Here is a 19920-nt window from a genome sequence, read left to right as displayed (position 1 = left end):
GTCAGCCGACCCTGCGCTTTAGCTACCCCGGTGCTGGTCCGGCCGGAAGAGCTCCATTTTTCTTAAAACTTCTATCAATTGAAATATTTTTGTGCCTTTTAGACCCTCATAACGAGAAAATTGTTGCTCTCTCTACAGTCACTTTTATGTGATGTTGGTCCTTGTTACTGATACATTCTTTCATGTGTTCTGCATTATAAATCAACATTTCCAGCATGAATTTTACTATTTATATCCTTTTTATTTCTTTTTGATACAGGGTTTCACTGTGTAGCCCTGGCTATCCTGGAATTGGTTATGTAGACCAGATGGCTGTGAACTCACAGAGATCCCTCTGCCTCTGCCTCCTAAGTGCTGGGCTTAAAGGTGTCTACTGCCATGCCTGGCCAAACCCACTGTAATTTGTGTACAGTGCCCTTCAGTTTCCTGTGCACTTGATGTCCATTGTGTTTGACGCTGTGGTGTGGTTTTTCTCACTGTAGTATAGTGTGGTCTGAGAGGAAGGAAAGGGTCAGGTGGTAACTTAGGCTTTTTTCTGGAACGAGCTACTTTGGAGGAAGAAGAGTCAGGCAGGCGAGGGAGGTGGCCTCTCCCTGTACTCTACCTGCATAGCATCAGGTCACAGTAAGAGATGCTTGGAAACAAGAATATCTACTGATTCCTCTCTCCTCTGGGAAGGGGTAGGGGTGCTGCAGTGAACCCAGACATTCTAGTGATCAGTGACAATGTGAGTGCTGGCTTTGCAGCAGTGAGGAAGTGTGAAAAGGAGACCTCCTAAGGGTGAACTAATCAGCTGAACTTCATCTGTGCTTACCTGAGTGACCTGTGGAACTGAAGGAAGAGGCTGGGGATCAGGGCTTGTTGCCCAGATGGAGTGTTGGAGAGAGCGGTTATGGGAGGCTTGTGTTCTGCAAAGCATACTGGTTAAGTTACTTGACTTAGTGTACCCCACCAACACCACCAGCACCATGGCCTTATTCTTCCAGTGTTTATGAAATGCAGTTGAAATGGGCACAAGAAACCCTGTGTGATGTGGTCAGTAGACACAAAGTACAGTCAGGCAGAGGGACACTCAGTTCACATAGACAGACTAGTGCCCTCCCCCCTGGGTTCTGATCTTTGGAAAGACTTGAGAAAGTGCTCAGAGCAGTGAGCAGTAACCATGCCATAGCCTGGATGCTCTCCTGGTTTGAAATTACCAAATAACTTACTTTATTACTTTTGAACTCAATTTATTTTTCAAGACAGTGTGTGTGTGTGTGTGTGTGTGTGTGTGTGTGTAGCCTTGGCTGTCCTAGAACTCACTCTGTAGACCAGGCTGGTCTTGAACTCAGAGATCCACCTGTTTCTACTCCCCCAAGTGCTAGGATTAAAGGTGTGCACTACCACCATCCAGCTCACACTCACAAAAATTTTTAACAACAGTCAAACTAGCTAAATTATGTGCCAGGAAGTAACAAGAGTGACCTGTAGTCCTATTGCCTGTAGGCTCTTTGTTCCACTTTGAAACCTCATTAGAAAGGTTTCCTTTGTCTGAGTTCTCTTGAAGTTCTGTTTTTCCAAACTCCTACCATAATGTTCCAATAAGCTGTGCTTATTGCATTCTATGGCATCTCTAGCCTGTAGCTTCTTCAGTTCTTCCTTATTCCTCCCACAAGTCAGTTGCAGAAAACTATGACCCTCATGGTTAGGTTTACCACAGCAATAGCCTGGCTCTTTGGTACAGTTGTCTTCATTAGTTACTATTCTCAGTGCTGTGAGGCAGTGAGAGGCAACAAGAACGAAGTTAACCAAGCAATCTTGGTTAGGAAGTGTGATGGTGGGTCGTGAGGAGGCAGTCACATTTTATATGCACCAAGGAGATAAGTGCTTTGGCACTCATTTCTAAACACCAATGTTGAAATATTGCATCATTTAAAGATGTTGTCTTAATGAGCTTCTCTAATGCTGTAATGAAACATTCTGACCAAAGCAACTTGGGGAGAAAAGGTCTTATTTGTCCTTCTAGACTTCTACATTGTAGTCCATCACTGAAGGAAGTCAGGACAGGAGATCAAACAGGGCTGCAACCTGATGAGAGTTGAAGCACAGATGATGGAGGGGTGCTGCTTACTGGCTTGCTCCTCATGGCTTGCTCAACCTGCTTTTTCACAGTACCCAGGACCACTAGCCCAGGGGTGGCACCACCCACAATGAGCTGTGCCTTCTCCCATCAATAACTCATTAGGAAAATGCCCTACAGCCAGGCATTCTTTCAATTGAGGTTCCTTCCTTTCAGATAACTCTAGGATGTGTTAAAAGTTGATATAAAATTAGCCAGCACAGCTCTCAAGTGATGCGTAATGATATCTTTCATGGATCTAATTATATTTGTTTAAATATGTTTAAGGATAGACAGGCTTCTGCATTTGCAGGCTCTGGTTAGCCCAGCACATGACCTTTTGCTTCCCTCTGTGCAGAAATGGTTTTAAATTTGATCTGCACATAGTTCTATTTCCAAAGACAGGAGTTTGTGCTGTTCCTAGGTGATACGTCCTCCAAGTGAGACTTGGGGAGGGTAGACTGACGGAAACTGTGAGGGACGGAACCTGATACCTGTTCTGTGTACCCGACTCTAGGCCATTTGTAATGAACAGAGGCTTGTTAGCTCCTCATTCTGAAGGCTGGGAAGTCCAGTGTTGAGGCATCAGTGAGTGACTTCCTGCCATGTCATCACGTGATGAGATGGTGAAACTGCTTTCACACAACATCGGCTTGTGCTGGGACACTCAGCGCCTCCCACTACTGTTGTGAGGGTGACTGTGCATCAGGAAGATGGGGAGGGATGAGCACTTAAGTCACTGTGCTAGTACCTCTGGAGTCACAAAGAGTTACAGCAAAAGTTGAGTCTTTGCTTTGACCAACTGACTGCATCTCCTAGGCTTACCGAGTTTCCTCCCATAGAGTCAAGAACAAGTTGCTGGCTAAGCTAAGATGATGGTCTCATCAGGAGGTCAGGGCAGGCTCCTGTTCTCTGTGGATTGCCTAATTAGAAGACTTGTGTGGAGTAATGGAGCCTTAGAGCTTTGGGGTCTCTAGGTATGGAGAGTGGCTCAGAGGAAGCTGAGGCAGGCCCTGAATGTATTTGTTTTAATGAATAGATTTAAAACACAATTAGCTTCTGCATCCAGGCACACCGTAAAGGATGGAAATCTCACAGAGCAGATTAAGCATGGAACATGTAACTGTCACTGTCACAGAGCACACAGAGCAGATTAAACATGGAACATGTAACCGTCACAGAGCACCTGAGGTCCATGCAGGGGCCTCAGTGAGATGGAAGATTCTAGAGGCAGCAGATTCAGCTCATCAGGTGTCATGAGTATTCCCGTTCTCCCATGACCCCTCCTGCCTTCCTCTACACACTGATTTTGGTCTTAGGCTTGTTAGCTCAGTTACGTGCCAAGTATAAGGCAGGAGTGCTATTGTGGAGGTTAGAGGCTTCCTCATTTCAGTAGAGACACATTTCCTGAGGGGCTTCCGAAAGATCTTTCTAGTCTTTATCTAGTCTGTATCTGGCTCCCCTCATATCCAGTCAGAGGCATCTGAGCCCTGATGGGCAGGAAGGTTCACTTCTGGGGTCTGGCTTCCCTGAAGTTTGTGACTGACCCTTGAAAAAATAGTTGCAACTTAGTTTGTAAACAAAGAGCAAAGTAAAGATAGCTCTGAGACTGGTAGTGTATCATACCAGGTCACGAGTGTTTATCTGGACTCATGCACCCTTCTCAACATCGAGGAAGATGTCTGTCCTTCTGCAGCTTCTCCAGGCTTTAAACGGGGCACTGACCCCCTAAGAGCTGCTCAGAAGCCTGGTGCTTTAGGTTAATAAGGTGCATCATCCCTAACCCCAATATCAAACTTCTATTGCCTTTAGGATCCCACCTGTCTAGAATGTCAAAGCCCTCCCGTTACAGGCGAGCATGGATCCTGCTTGGGCTCTATGCCAGGAGCAACAACCCCCTATCCAGCAGGTGCAGAGATGGCTTTTCCAGGGAGTGGCTTCTCCTATCTTCCTCCCCCTTCCCATCATGCCATCTGCTGATGCTACTCCTGAGCCTACTTCCACACTCAGTATGCTCAGAAGCGCTACACGGTGGCCTTTCCCTCCACCTGGTACCTCCAGCCACTCTTTCCCCTCTTCCAGCAAGCACCTTGCTGGACCAGCACCCAACTTGCCTTCTGTCTCTGGTCACATCTTTCTAGGGTTCAGTGAAGGGTCTGTGCTGGGACTTCTTTTCTCACCTGGTAGGCTCCCGAGTCTCATCTTCGAACTGTTCCATATCTACATTGTGCTATTGCCCAGAGCCTACCCACCCTCTTCCTGAGTCCATCACTCCTCTCACCTGGCAGCATCTCATGGCAGGGTCTTTGCATTTCTTCTGCTCCCTGCTTGACCATCCTGCAGTCTGAGAGCACTGTGCCTCACTTGCAGCAAGTTTTACAATGCCTTCTGGGCTGCCGGCATGCACTTCCGGTTCCTTTTGTGCTTGTTAGTGTCCTACATCCTTCACGTTTTAAGATCTTGAGTGCAAACAAACACATCCTCAAGAAGCTGAAGGATGTGTTTGTTTGCACTCAAGATCTCTGGCATCTCTAACAGAGCGGGACTCACGGCAGTGGGTGTCCTTTTTCTGTTTATTGGATGAATGAGTGATACAGCGTTGGCTGTCACATCAGGTACCCTTTGAAGAGTTTTGAAAAAATCTGTTTTTATGTAGTTTGCACAGTCCTTGCACATAGGATTAGGGTGACTTGTCTATGAGACTATAGGGATGTAACAGCCATGCCACCCTGGTCTGACTAATAGTGAGCTAATGAGATTGGGGCATTGGCCACTAGCCCACACATCTTTACTTGATGCTCTTCTACGCTAACAGACAGCCCCAGATAGCCTGTTGTCAGTTCTTTACTGATTTAGCTCAGGTGTGCTGTGTGTCCTGCCTTCCGTGGCCAGTGGGGGCAGCTCCAGCCTCTTGCCTTGACTCAGTGTCCTTGGGATCAGGACTGTAGAGAGGATCTTCCCCCGTTGGGTGTCCTGGGCAATGTGATGAAGCAGTAGAGTTCTAGCAGCCCCTGCCCCCGAGGACATGTGGTGCATACATGAGGCTTGCTGCTGTCGAGTCAGCTTGTCTCAGCAGATGCGACACTGAAATGCAAGTGGCCCACTGACAGAACTGCTCAAAAGAGAGTGGGGAGAGGGAGAGGGTGCGGAGGACCGATAGAGTTGGCTCACTGCCTGTTTCTCACACATCCCCGGGACCTGGGAAGGATAAGAAGCCAAGGGAGGGCACACTGCTCTGAGGGGTTGAGAGCAACCAGGCTGCAGATGTTACCTATAGAACGGGGAACAACCTTTTAGCTGGGGTCTTGTGGGTACAGCAAGAATGAAGAGGGAATGACTGCTAACCGGAGGCACCTGGCATGGCCATAGCATTTTAAATTAACGAAATAATTACAAGTATTTGTCTATATGTTTGCATTTATGCATGAGGGTGTGTGCTTGCCACAGCATGAGTCCAGAGGTCTGGACAACTTTGGGTGTCAGTTGTCATCTTTCACATTGCTTATAGAGCATCCCTTCTGTAGCCCAGGCTAGTTGGGGCATCTCCTGCCTCCGTCTCCTGTTACACAGTAGGAGCACTTGGGGTATAGATACGCACATAGATATAGGTGTCCAGTTTTTGCATGGGTTATGGGGGAGATCCAGGCACGCTTTATCTCACTGGATCCTTTCTTTCTTTCTTTCTTTCTTTCTTTCTTTCTTTCTTTCTTTCTTTCTTTCTTTCTTTCTTTCTTTCTTTCTTTCTCTCTCTCTCTCTCTCNTTTCTTTCTTTCTTTCTTTCTTTCTTTCTTTCTTTCTCTCTCTCTCTCTCTCTCTCTCTCTCTCTCTCTCTCTCTTTCTTTCTTTCTCTCTTTCTTTCTTTCTTTCTGAGACAGGGACTTGCTATATAGTCCAGGTGGCCTTGAATTTCCCTATAGCCCTGACTATCCTCAAATGCAGGATTTTCCTGCCTTACCCTCTTAAGATCTGGGATTACAGGTATGGGGTTACATGCCCATCTCCTGGTATTCCTGTTTACATGAAAAGAAGTGACAGAGCCCCCTCTCTAAAGATGTCTCCATTTCCTTGGTGGAACTACTGGTATAAATGGAGCAAGCGATCCTGTATTTGGAAAAGCTGCACTTCCCACTTCCAGTTCTGTCGGTAGAACTGGTCTGGCACAATGGTTCCCAGGCTCTCTGCTTTTTCAGAGGAGTTTGGCACTGACCGTGGCTCAGCGTGACCATGCATTTTCTCCCCAGGCACCAGCTGAAATTGTTAAAGAAATTGACGAGATAGGCGATAGCAGCCCTGGCCTGGAGAGCGGCATGGTGAGTGAAGTTCATTTTACCTTTGATAGTAGCATTCCAATCCACCTTCTTGTGATAGGTTTGGCAGAGTTCATGGTTGATGGTCAAGGATCTGGGAACACAGGCTGGTCCCAGATCACAATTGCATATCAGAGTGGAAGCACTATGTATTTCAGGAAGGCTCAGGGGTAATTCTAATCACCTCTGTACTTAACTCTTCTTCAGTGCACTTCCCAACACAATGATGTAAGCTTTCTTCCACCTGGTTTTAGGCTATAGCCAGGTCGGGGTGGGGAAGTACAGCAGCCTCTTTGAGGGTAGCTTTCTATTATGAGACAGCCATCTACACTTACCAGCCAGTGCTATGTCTATAGCACCAGTTTAGGAGGTCAGGCTGTGTGTGGCTACCTGCAGATGGCAGCTCAGGTTGGTGCAGGACACAGGGCTATAGCTTCCTGCTTGTTCTTCCTGTCCAGGTGTCTTGGAAACATCGTCTGGGGAGGCAGGTGTTCCGGGGTCTCTTGAGTCCAGGTGGTGACAAGTCTACATAATATGTACACACTGGGAAAACAAAATATACTTTACATATGCGATCACCATTATGTCGCTAAGGAATGAATTGCCGTGGTTTGTCGTCTTCAACGTTCTATCTCCAGGTGTTTTTCAAAGGGGCTTACATTTCAGGCATTTGGTCAGGCTGACATGGTACTCTTTACAGCTGCAAACAAATATGGGCTTTAAGGATGATGGAAGGGTTTATTATTATTATTATTATTTTTGGCCTACTTTGGCAAGTGGCCTTTGAAGGAAGGTGAAGGGGCCACAGGACATTTGTTAGGTTTTTATAGGCACACTAGAGGAGCTTGGGAATTTTGGGAGTCAGAGAAAATGGCACCCTCACAGAATCCATCCTTCTTGTCTGTACAGCCCTGAAGGGCTTGGGTTTGGGGGTGGTTTTTAGTGAGAGTGGTTACTGGCTATGTCTAATACTATGAGAATACTTTCTAATGAAGAACAAGGGTTGATTTTAATTTCTCTGGTGTCACGAAGTAAGACTGTTCTGGGAACAGGAATAACAATGAAGGAGGCTGCTCCAGAGGAAGAAGAGTTAAGGGTGAAAGGGCTACTTGTGCTCACAGGGATCATAAGAAGAGAGGAGATGATGCTCATGGGTTCATGGCAGGGGTGCCCATACATTCCAAACTTCTCTTTACAGGGCATTTGCACCAAGTCCACCCTATCACCCTGACTCACTGAGGGAAATCTGTACGGGGCCCTAGGAAGGGTTTTATGCATTGGTAACTTGGTACTAGACTATGACAGATCTAATTTTATAGAATGATTCAAAATATCTCCCTTAATGAGAACAACATTGCAGGAATAGCTGTATCCCATTTTTAGAGAAGGGGCCAAGGGCTAAGCTTTGGGGTGGAAGGTGGCAGAGGGCAGGCACTCTTTCTTCTGTTGACAATTACTGGGGATGTTATGTGGGCAAGTCAGAGCAGATCTGAGCAGGGGGAACATGTTTGGGATACCCTGAGTACCCTGCGGACACACACGAATGCTGGCCCAGCTCTTTAAAGTAGACATCAAAAACAGATGAAAAAGAGGGAAAACTCAATGGAAAAACAACTTACTAACATTTCAGTCTGAAATCAATGGATGGGACTCTGGATTTCAACCTGGATTTGAACCACACCAAAGTCTGAGTATTCCCGGCAGTGAGCCAAGCCAGTTACTGGTTTTCTTAATAGATATTTGCTATTGGTTTTCCCAGTCCAGTTCTTACAAACGGGAGAACCAACTGCCTGGTGTTTTGTCTGAGAGTGTTTGGTTCTTCCAAGTCTGTGCCCTCTCCTTGCTTTCTGTCTTGCCCTGCACAAGCGTCTCTGCTGTGTGCATTATCTCTCTATTGGTGTGAAACACTCCATGAATTTGAAATAGTTTGTCCCTAGAATCTTCCAAGCCTTGTCCTGGAAGGTTCTGAGTGATCCAGCACGTGTGTGCATTATCACAGCAAGCAGTGGCCCCGAGAGAGAAGCCACACCCCACTGGTTTTCCTGGCCAGCAGGCCACTGTGCTGTATGCCCACTCTTAATGAGTCGTTTGTACATTCATTGTTAAGTCTATTTTTAGGGCATTTGAGATGGACTGTATTAAGTTTCTTAGACATGTTAGTGCTGGCTGGCCACTGTGAAGATGGACTGTGACATCCCTAAGCAGCTGAAATGGTTTCATCATTTTACATGTCTTCCAGACTTCTTTAAAAGCTTTGAGTTATTTGTGACAGGGTCATTCAAATTTAAATATATAATTCAAAAATAAAATGCAAGTTGCCTTGTGAAGCTGTGAGAAACATTGTTAGCATGAAAATATATTTCTGACATTTGGTCACAGATTTTCTAATTTTTTTTTGGTGGTATATAAACTTTGCTGTTTTGATAGTTTTTAAGCACTGAATCCAGCGCCATTGCTTACATTCATGCTCTACACACAGTCTATGCTTAAGACAGTTTCAACCACCACACAGTCCGTCCTGGAAGCAGACTCCCTCTCCTCTGACTCCCCCAGTTCCGAGGATCAGCGCTAAGCCCTTGACAGCCTCAGCCTGAAGGAGCTTTTCAGATGAATTTGTTAGGATTGAGACTCTCCTTAGGCCCAGGAGTTGTGGACAAGTGCGTTCATTTTGTTATTATATGTGCAAAATAAAAATTAAAAAAAAAATAGAGCCATGCGTTCGTGTGAGAGTTCTTCCTCCTGAGGACCCTGGAATAGGTGTAATGTGCAGCCCTGGCAATAACCATATTCAATACTGTCGCCATCATCAAAGTGGAACATTACTAACATTGATGCATGGGAAAAGCCCTTCTGTGAAGTGAAAATGAAATGTGTACTTTGTCCTTTCTCATACTCCAACTTGTCTTCATTGAAGGTGACTTTAATTACACTGGGTGAGTACTGGTGCACTCAGGTAGACTGGAATAAGCTCCAGCTTTAAGACTTACATTTATTTATGCTTCTATATACTTATTTGCTATGCGGGCACTGTGTTGTACATGTAGAAGTCCTGGGACAGCTTGCATGAATCAGTTCTCTCCTCCTACCATGTAGACCCTGGGACTAGAACTCAGACCATCAGGTTGGTGGGAGGCACCTTTAACAGCTGTACCACTGCACCAGTCCTGTTCTTCAGTTCCCAATGGCCCTGTGTGGTACCATTGGTTGTAAATGATTTATAGAGAAGCAATGCTCTGCAATTCTATACTATCTGATCATTTTGTAAAACCAGGTGTAAAGTTTTTGGAAACATGAATTTACTTTTCAGAATATAGGAGAAAAGTCTGATTGGCAGAGTATGCCCAAACAACATGATGAGGACTCTGTATAGATAGCCTGCATTTCCCATGCCTCTCCAGTGGGGTCTGCAGGCCAGCTCTGTAGGGTGCAATAGAGAAGCCTTTCACTTGGAAATGCCAAATTTCACGGGGCTACAAGGGTTCTTGACTCCAATATTTAACATTTTTTTTTAAAAAAAGTTTTCCTAACCTTGGAGATCCTATATAAAAACTTCAGGGGCTGGAGGGATAACTCAAGGTGCCTGATCTATAAGCACAAGGACTTGAGTTTAGATCCCCAGCATCCACACAAACACAGAGAATGGTAGTGTGCACAATGTCCTCAGTGAGTGTAGTGAGTGTGTAGGGTGTGGAGCCAGGCAGAGTCCTGAAGATGAGCCAGCCTATCAAAATAGATGAGCCTCAGGTTTGGTGAGATCTTGTCTTAGAAAATAAGGTTGAGAGAAAACCAGGAAGACACCTTATGTTGACCTATTGGCCCTGGTATTTAAATGCATGAGCACATATGCATATATACCTGCACATACCCACAAACACATGCACACATTACAACAACANCAATAACAACACCACACACACACACCCTGCTCTCTGAGAAGGGGCACAGGAGGAACTGACTTTAAATTTTAGGTGATGAGAGATTTTTTTTTTCTCTCTCCAAGAACAGACTTTGTAACTTCTTGCTCCTGTTGGGCCACACAAGCTGTCTGTCCTGTCCTCTGTCAGTCCAGCTTTGACACCCTCCATGGCTCCTTGCAGATGCTGCCTTCTTTTCTCAGCTCCCTGGATTCCCTGTGTGTCTTCTCCACAGCTCTCCAGCCATTTACTCTTCTCCCACTATCTGGCCAGTCTAGTCCTTACTAGGGTTATCTGTGTCCCTAAGCCTGGGATCCATTCATATCCTTGTCATCCTTTGAGCTCCTCCACCCATTCCCAGGCACACAGAATTAACTGATCTTGAATGTGATGGCGAACTTGGCAGACACCAAGTAAATGTTGAGCAGCCAGGAAAGCAGCATGGGGCCAGTTAAAGGCACAGAATGCTAGAATCAGGTGTTAGTCTCAAAGTTCTCTCTCATGTGTAAGAAATGATCACCTCCAAAGACATAATGGTTTTCTAAATGGAAAGCCAGGCTTTTGTCTTTGAAAAAAATTAATGAGGTTAAAAGTCAACCAAAGCAAAGAAGAAAACACTTACAATGCGAGTCGATGTTCCTTAATTTGAAAGAGCTCCTAATGTCATGAATACAGTGATAGCCCAATAATAGAAGGCAGATGACAAAAGCAGGAAACTCACTGACATGACAGCTCTCCAAATTCTAAACTCCATGTCTCAGTCCTATTTAAGGAAGAGTGAATAAGCAATGTAGTGTTTGCCACTTAACTCAGGTCGGTGATGCCCAGTGCTTAATAAATTTAATTATTGATTTCTTATAAAGTGTCCTTGCAGATAGCTGACAACATGTATGTAAATATAGATGCAGAAAAGCTGTAGTACTTCTTAGGTTGGCTTATGAATTGGTGCAGTCTTTTAAAGATTATATTTTTAAAAGTTAAATTGTGTTTATGTGCATATCCATATATGAGTTTGCACACATGAATACAGTGCTCACGAAGAGCAGAAGAGGGCATCAGATCCTCTGGAGCTGGATTTACACACAGTTGTGAGTATCCCAGCTTAGGTGCTGGGAACCAAATTCTGGTTCTTTACATGAGCAGCAAGCACTCTTAAGCCCTGAGACATCTCTCCAGCCCCTAGGTGTAGCCTTTCAGAAGTAGAACTTTGCTTTTTATTAGAATTAAATCCACACAGTCTTTCCAAGCTGCCAAAATAATAACTAGGAATTGCCCACAGTATATTAATTGTTAATTTGTAGAGACAAATGTGACATTCACCCATGGGAGTTGGCTAATTTGTAATCTTACCGTAGAATGAGCGGAAGAGCAGTTGACAGTGAAAACTGTGGGTTGAACTGAACATATGGAAGGGCGAAAGTTCTCAGAGGTTGATTAAGCAAAAATCAAACCAAAGTGTAACAGAATAGAAGGCTGTTTGTTAACTTCTTGTGGCCGTGAGCACACACTGGTAGAATAACACACGGAAGGAAGATGTTGGTGGATTCTGCTTTCAGAGACTCTCAGTCTGTTATGGCCACAAATGCATAGCACAGTTCATGGTGGTGGGAGCACATGGGATATCAGGAAGAAGAGATAAAGCTGGAACCAGGGGACACTTCTCAAGAGGTCCAGTTCCTCTGCGTCCAATCTGCTGAAGCTGTCATGGCCTCTCCAGGCAGCCATGCCAGCTGGGGAGCATGTCTTCAAAACATGAGCCTGTGGAGACACTTCATACTCACACCCCATAAACACTGAACAAGCTGAACATAAGAAGTGTTTAGAAAGGGAAAAGTATATACTGAGGGAAAAGGGGGGAGGAATCAGGAGGAACAGGGCAAGCCGAGAGCAGCCTGGAGTGGGAGAGGGACTTAGCACAAAAGCTTGTATTTTTGATAAGGAAGAATCTGAACTAACCAAGGAGGGGAGAAAAGACGGGGGAGGCTAAGAGTTTATTTATGGCACCTTTCTTGCAGATACTTGATGATAATATATATTTTTTTTAATAATAGGAAAAGGAAGTGGAAAGGCTTTATGAAGATATTGACAGAAAGGTTTGTATCAACAAACTGTAGCTTTGTGTTTCACATGCCGAAGACAAGGTGCTCCCTGGACCCTCAGATCTATCAGGTGCCTCTTAGGAATGCAAGTTCCTTACCGGTCAGAAACCCTGGCCCAGTTCTTGGGGTTAGAAAACAAAGTCAGAGGTAAAGAAACGCCCTCATAGCATTTCGGATGGGCAGATGCTCTACTGTAAAGACAGCCTTAGGCAGCACTTCCAAGGAGCTCTCCCTGGGGAGGTACATTTTCCTAGGCCGTGGTAACAATGTCATGTTTTCATTGCAGCCATGTGCTATGAGGGGGCATGCTACTTCCCCTGGGTGTGTGTGGAAGCCCCAGACAGTGTCCCCCTCACCTTCAGCCCTGCATCAGCTCAGTGTGAAGTAGGATTAATTGTTATGGTTGCTATGTGAATGTTGATAATGACTTTTGGTTGAGTATGCCTAATTTATTCCACTTACCCTTTGGTTCACTTGGGCAGTTCATTGCTTCATCGAGAACATGGGACATTCGTGGGGATGTGAAGGTCAGTTACATAATCAAAGCTATCGTGGGTGGCTGAGCCTAGAGCCATATGTTGGGTCCACAGTTACCAGGATAGTGGCTGTGGGAATTCACCTGAAAACCTCAGGCTCTGCTTTCTCCTCTGTTAAAGTTTCATTCCTTAACTGTAACAAAGTCCAAGTCTAGAGCGTCCATAAAACCTGCTTAGGGTTGTTGCTTTCTTTGTGTTAACTGGGGGTGGGTGGCTCTGTGAGCTCCAGGCTCCTTAGTCTACAACGTGTGGACAACCATGCTAGGTAGCACTGGTGTGTTGGGTCAGCTCCTCTCTAGGTGTCACAGTGAAGTGATTTGCCCTATCTGTACTTTGTACTTTAACCACCGTTTTCCATGTTTGCAGGATCAAGGGTCAGGGAGACACAGACCTGAAAGTCCTAATAAACATGGCCTCTCTGTGTAAGAGGGTGAGGGTGTGATGGTACTTACGCTACTGTTAAGACGCACAATGAGGGTTTGCGTACCTCAGCTTGAAGTCTGGCTGGTGGCCGTTAAACCCTGAGTTAAAAAGCAGGCTGTCAGTTCTGCTATCTGTCATCCTGTCTGGGGAACAGTGGCCGTCAGTCTTTCCAACAGGGCTGGAGAGACAAGTGTGTACACAGTGATTCCTCATCTGGGTAAATGGTTTAAGTGTCAAGCAAGCCTTTGGAAAATTCATCCCTTGTCTGGCACATGTGTGATTTGCTCCCCAAGCCAAGACAGAGTCTCTCTGTGTAGTCCTGGCTATCTGGAACTCACTCTGTAGACCAGGTAGGCTGGCCTACTCAAGGTTCTACTCTGTGAACTCATCACAGAGATCTGCTTGTCTCTGCCTCCTGTGTGCTGAGATTAAAGTTGTGTGCCACCACTGCCCGGCTGTTATTTGCTTTTTTGCTCAGGGGGAAAAAAAAGCCAAAAATTATGTAATGAAAAGATTCAGCACTCAGGAGGCAGAGGCAGATGTTGGAACTCTGTGAGTTCAAGGACAGATTGATTTACATGGTGAGTTCCAGGGCAATCAGAGGTATTTGGTGAGACCCTGACTCAAAAACAAAACAACACATGGTTTTAGATTCGGAGTAGCATTGCGTGTGGATAGTGGGTAGTCGTATTATTTTGAGCTTTAGTTCCTCTGTCTACAACAGTGGGATGACTCCCAAATAATGAAGGCAGTCCACATTTCCTAACAGTGACAACTTGTGAGTAATTGATGCATGCCACAGGACCTCCAGGAGGAAAACAGACAAAGAAAGTGAGGTGTCATGTGTCTGGCACCTGTTTCTTCCACCCATAACCTGTTTCCCTCCATCTAGAAGCTGTTTTTGTTTCCACATGTGCTTTAAGATTGGTGCCCATTGTCTCCTCTCCTCCCCTCCCCTCCCCTCCTCTCTCCCCTTCCTTCCTTCCTTCCTTCCTTCCTTCCTTCCTTCCTTCCTTCCTTCCTTTCCTTTCCTTTTCTTTTCCTTTACTTTCCCTTCCTTCTCCACCTCTCTCCCTCCCTCTCCCCCCTCTCTTTCTTTCTGGTTTTAATGTGGTGTTTTATAAAAGATCCCCCAAAAGCTATTTTAACAAATGGGGGCTGGAATTGGAAGTACACGCCTTTAATCCTAACACTTGGAAGGCTGAGGCAGGGACTTCCATGCCAGAATAGGCGGCATAGTGAAGATACTTCAACAACAAAAACCTGGACCAAACAACTAAACAAAACACCCCTCCCTCCACAAAAAAATTTGAGAAACCAAAGAAGACATCCCTCCCTAATTAATACTCAATACAAATAAGGCAAATTAATTCTGTGAATTAATATTGAGCCAATTTGCAGTGTTTAGAATTTTGTTCCTGATATACTTTGCAATGTTCTTACTGGTTTGAGATGGGCTTAGGTTTGCTAAACTGAGGGAGGCTCAGTTCATGTCAGAAAGATCAGCATCTGTGACAGACTTACAGTGGACCTTGTGCCTGCCGAGCTCCTTCAGGGCACCTTACAAGTGTTGTTCTGTGGGTGTCATCTGTTTTGACATTTTAGATGAAGATTAAAAGGGGCAGTTTCAGTTTTTGTACTGAACAAACACTCAATTTGATTCCTTACATGGCATATTTTTGTAGTTACAATTAAAACCAAGAGAGAAAGCTATAAAGGAAAAAGGAAACAGACATGACAACAGGAGGTGACGTTCTATATCACCAGTCTAGGTATTAGGTCCTTCTACGGCTAGCCTGTCCTATGTTTTGTCTGCTAAGAACTTTCTAGAGCACACTGCCAAACACTGGAGGGCCCTGGGCATAAAGGTTCTTGTTTTTATCATACAATATGACTACTGGATTCTTTTTGATGTCTGAGCATCCATGGTTGCCATAGTGACAAGTTCAGGTACAAAGAACAAAGGAGATGGAAAGATAATTGTGCATGTTTTTTATGAGGCTTTAAAATCTATTATAAATAATTACGATTAAAATAAGTTTTGCTGGCTGAAAGAGAGTGCCTAACATGAGATTATTAGCATCCACATAAACTCCCTTTAGAGATATATTTTGTAAGTTTGATGACAAGGCTGAGCCTCTTCAAATGCATATGCTTAGGCTAATGCCAAAGCTGGTTGAACATCATGGGCAGGGTATTTTTAGTTTTCTGGAAAAGTAGTTTTTTTTTTCCCCTCCCTTTAAGCCTTTGTATCTTGGTGCCTCTGGAAACAAATGTGGAAAATCACCAAGCAACATGTGGGTACATGGCTGGTATCAAATATGCCCTTTGGTATACTTGTATACCTAAAACATGTGTGTGCAATTGTTTGAAATCTTGATGTCCACATTGAAATATTTAGACTGTCATGTACGTCTAGAATCTTCCCTGGTCTGGCCTGGCAGTGGCGTGTTGAGTGTCTGGTTACTTCTCAGGATTCAAGGAGAGAGAGTTTTCCTCAGAGGCAGGGTTGCGCCTTCTTTTCGTTAAGTGGTTAGTGTGTCTTGGCAAGTTCATCAGCTAGTGTTCCAGCTCTGGCTAGTTCTGCTGGGCTGCTGATGTAGAGAAGCGGTGCCAGGTGAGCAGTGGGACAGGTGTGTCACTGGAGGGATGGCCCTGCTGTGCAGCTGTGTGTGATTTCTTACAGAGTGCCACCTGTCCCTTTACATCCGGATTTCCCGACTTCTACGAAGGGAGTGCTGGCTCACATAGTTCTCTTGAAGAAATAAATGCCTTGCCCGTATGCTGCTGCCAGTTCTCATGCTCACCTGACTTAAGTTTAGTTCTAGACTGATCTTGAAGCATTCTCCCGTCCTATGTGTTTGTTTCAAGCACCGCCTGAGGAGATGTGTGAACTTTGATTCACTCAGCATTCTGAACCTTAATTCCCATGGTTTTAAGCTCAGCGCTCTCAGGCTCTCGCCACTGCCTTGCTGTCTTGTCTGTGAGTTTTAGCAGCTTTGTGGAACAGTCCCTCTTGTCTAGCAAGGCTAGACATTTCTCCCAGGACAACCATTTGCTCAGATTCATCATTTTCCTTGCCAATAACAGTTTTCTTTTCTTTCTTTTTTTTTTTTCATTTTTTTTAGTTAGGTATTTTCTTCATTTACATTTCCAGTCAATAGCAGTTTTCTAGAACAATTAAAAAATAAAACCTTCTGAATGATAAAATGGGCGGGGCCTCTAAGATTTAGGAGTGAGGGTCAGAGGGCTTCGATCTTTCATAGCTTCTTATCTGTTTGATGCTATAGGCATCTAGGAATCTTCAGAGCCACAATTTGACTCAAAGTCTTTGCTGCAATGACAAGAAAATTACAAATTTAGGAGCTGTGGTGATGGGGCTGGAGGGAATGGCTCAGCAATTGAGGGGCTGCTGCTCTTGCAGAGACCTGAGTTAGCACTTGAGATATATGCTCAGAACAGCCTTAACTCCAGCGCCAGGGGATCTGACTCCTCCTTCTTGCCTCTTCCAGGTGCCTCCAAATATGTGTGTTGTCTACACACACACACACATACACACACACATACACACACACACACACACACACACACACACACACACCATACAATACATCACATACACACCACACACACACACACACACTTAGTTGGATGACTTGGCCACAGCTTTCACAGTATATATACATCAATGTGAATGATATTTAAATGATTTAATATTTTTTAATGAATGGTAAGCTAAGGACATTTGACAAGTTCCTTCCCCTGCAGCTACTGTTGCAAATAATCACTTAGGCATCTTACTGGAGTAAATACAACCTGTGTACAAATCCCTAACAGTGATCTACCCTTGAACACTTAGTCAGCAGAAGACTCATTTAATTGACACTGCCAACAGCACCAATAAGACCAGTGTTGTTTTCTGATCCAGCATTGTTTCTGACTCAGGGTTTTTTTGTGATAAAATGAGCATGGCATTGATGCTTTAATTGACTTCTAAAATTCATTACCTACCCACCATCCTTTCTGCTTTTCCCTCTTCATTATCCTGATGCTACTCTGTCACCACAGCTAGCTATTTTATTGCTTCTCTAAGAGACAGGGTCAATATTGATTGATCCTGGGTCTGGAAAGCTAAGTGTAGGTCATCAATAATGCTAAGTGGGATGATGATGAATTAGATACTAAGTGCTGGAACTTTTAGAGAAACACATGGTTCTAGAAAAATGAGGTGTAGATTCCTCTGTCCTGAGAAGATCCACTTGGATGGAAGTAAGCAGAGGAGATATTCACTTTCATCTGAAGAGAATGCTTTACTCTTGTCTCGGTCATGTGTTGTGACATGGGTGGTATTGGGCAGCAAAGCCAAGGGATGAGGTTGATGTCTTTGAATAGTCTGTCTTGTCCCGTGGTGAGCAATATGGAAACAATCTCGTGCCTACGGAAATGTTAGAAATCACAGAGTGGTAGAGGAGGAGATAGATACAGTGTCTCTGGTCTGGTGCAGAGAAATAGCTGGTGGAAGACCCCTGACTGTAGCTTGAGTCTCAGTATCTTATTTGTCACCTGGAAGCTCTGTGCTTTGTTCCTGGTTTCTAGCAGGGATTTAAATTCTCATCCTGTTTTCCAATCTTCAGTGGAACTGGATTCCCTTCCGAATACCATGGAGTCTGATGGTCTTAGTGTATCTTCCATCCCTGTAGATATTTACATTCTGTGGTTGGAAGAGTGGCTCCATCCCAAGCCCTGGCCCAGGGCTCACCCTCTGTTATTCTTAGAACCATCTTCCTCTCCCAGCCATTACCACTTGGCTCAGGGCTGGTGGAGACAATGCTTTTAGGGAAGGCTGCTCTTGGCTCTTTCTGGCTCTTAGATATATTCCCCCGGTGTTTGCTGACCTTGACATTGGAAAAGTAAAGGAGATAAGACTGAGTGGAGTGCCCAGATAGGCACCTACTCATCACCTGCCTTTGCATTCTCTCATCACCAGAGCTTTCTGCTACAAAAAGTTGATTTAAAATTGATGAATAAATTTATATTTACTTCAGGCCATCTACTAGGACATAGAACAGGATTGGCATTTTGTGGTGAGGAACATTTCAGAGTGGTACCTCTCTGAGAATGTTGAGTAGGTTGAAGAATCTTGTAGAATTTCATAACTGGGATATCTCAGTAGCAGGAGTAGGAGGCAGGTGATAGAAGTGGTCCCCTCTGTGTCCATTCATCTCTGGCACCACACTCTTGTTCTTATGAGAATGGATGGTCATCCTATCATACTTCTGCCCCGGAGTGACAGAGGCACTTATTCAAATGTAGCCACTCAGGGCACAGCCACTGTAGCTCTAGCAGGAAAGGGTAATTTGTATTTACTTTGCTTTCTGTATGACTCAGAGAGATGCTTTCTCTAGCTGTATGAATTATAAAATGTACAGATCTATTTAAATGATAAGAATATACTTGGTTTTCTTTTTTTAATTCAAAATCAAATTACTTTATTAAAAAAGAGCTAATACAGGGTTAAGATTGTTGGTTGACAGGGAGATTTTAGTATATGCCCAACAACTTGCTATCTTCCCATCTCTATCACTTTCATCTCTCTCTTTTTTTAATTAGGTATTTATTTCATTTACATTTCCAATGCTATCCCAAAAGTCCCCCCTCCCACACTACCCCACCCACTCCCCCACCCACCCACTCCCACCTCTTGGCCCTGGCGTTCCCCTATATTGAGGCATATAAAGTTTACAGGACCAATGGGCCTCTCTTTCCACTGATGGCCGACTAGGCCATCTTCTGATACATATGCTGCTAGAGACATGAGCTCTGGGGGTACTGGTTAGTTCATATTGTTGTTCCACCTATAGGGTTGCAGATCCCTTTAGCTCCTTGGATACTTTCTCTAGCTCCTCCATTGGGGGCCCTGTGTTCCATCCTATAGCTGACTGTGAGCATCCACTTCTGTGTTTGCTAGGCCCCGGCATAGTCTCACAAGAGACAGCTATATCTGGGTCCTTTATACTTGGTTTTCTTATGATGTTTTGTAAAGCACTGAATGAGCTGTGGTTTAGGTGTGTATGACTTAGATGTCACAAATATAATTTTTGGACACCAAAGGTAACACTTCCACACTGACTTTGGGGAAGGTGTAAGGAGAGATCTTGATTGGCTGTCCGTGCTACCCCATGAGGAACTAATTTTAGGAGTATTTATAAGGTAGATATACTAAGTTGACAGCCAGTTTTGAAGGAAAATACCCTTTCCCATGAATAGTTTAGAGGAAAGAGATGAGAAAAGATGTTGGAAGGTCAAAGGTGCTTTGATTGACAAATGACGTTGTGTTCTTGTGGGAGCCTCTTTTTCTCCACTCCGTGTTTTTTTTTTTTTTTTTTTTTTTTTTTTTTAAAGCTGGAAATTTTTTGCCAAGAGGAGGCAGAGATGACCGGCAGGTGGTCTGCTCAGCTTATTATTATGGCTGCGTAGGGGCTCTGTGTGGTGTCCACCCAGCCCAGGCATTTCTGGCTTGTTTGTCTGTCTGCATGGTTT

At 44.5% G+C, this 19920-nt stretch overlaps 1 protein-coding gene across 5 annotated transcripts in view; it reads left to right on the top strand.

Annotated features, from left to right (window-relative positions):
• Dcdc2c (doublecortin domain containing 2C) overlaps positions 1 to 19920 on the top strand; it is an 87429-nt gene that overhangs the window by 28846 nt on the left and 38663 nt on the right. For 3 of the 5 annotated variants that reach the window (XM_021179292.1, XM_021179291.1, XM_021179293.1), the window contains exons 9-11: positions 6343 to 6411; positions 12374 to 12415; positions 12904 to 12948. In XM_021179292.1, the coding sequence (XP_021034951.1) occupies positions 6343 to 6411; positions 12374 to 12415; positions 12904 to 12948 (156 nt within the window). Of the gene's footprint in view, positions 1 to 6342; positions 6412 to 6866; positions 6977 to 12373; positions 12416 to 12903; positions 12949 to 19920 lie in introns of those variants that run through there. The other 2 variants (XM_021179294.1, XM_021179295.1) reach the window with 2 other exon arrangements.

The sequence above is a fragment of the Mus caroli genome, chromosome 12, assembly GCF_900094665.2.
Source record: "Mus caroli chromosome 12, CAROLI_EIJ_v1.1, whole genome shotgun sequence".
NCBI lineage: Eukaryota > Metazoa > Chordata > Mammalia > Rodentia > Muridae > Mus > Mus caroli.
This window is presented reverse-complemented; position numbering and strand designations above follow the sequence as displayed.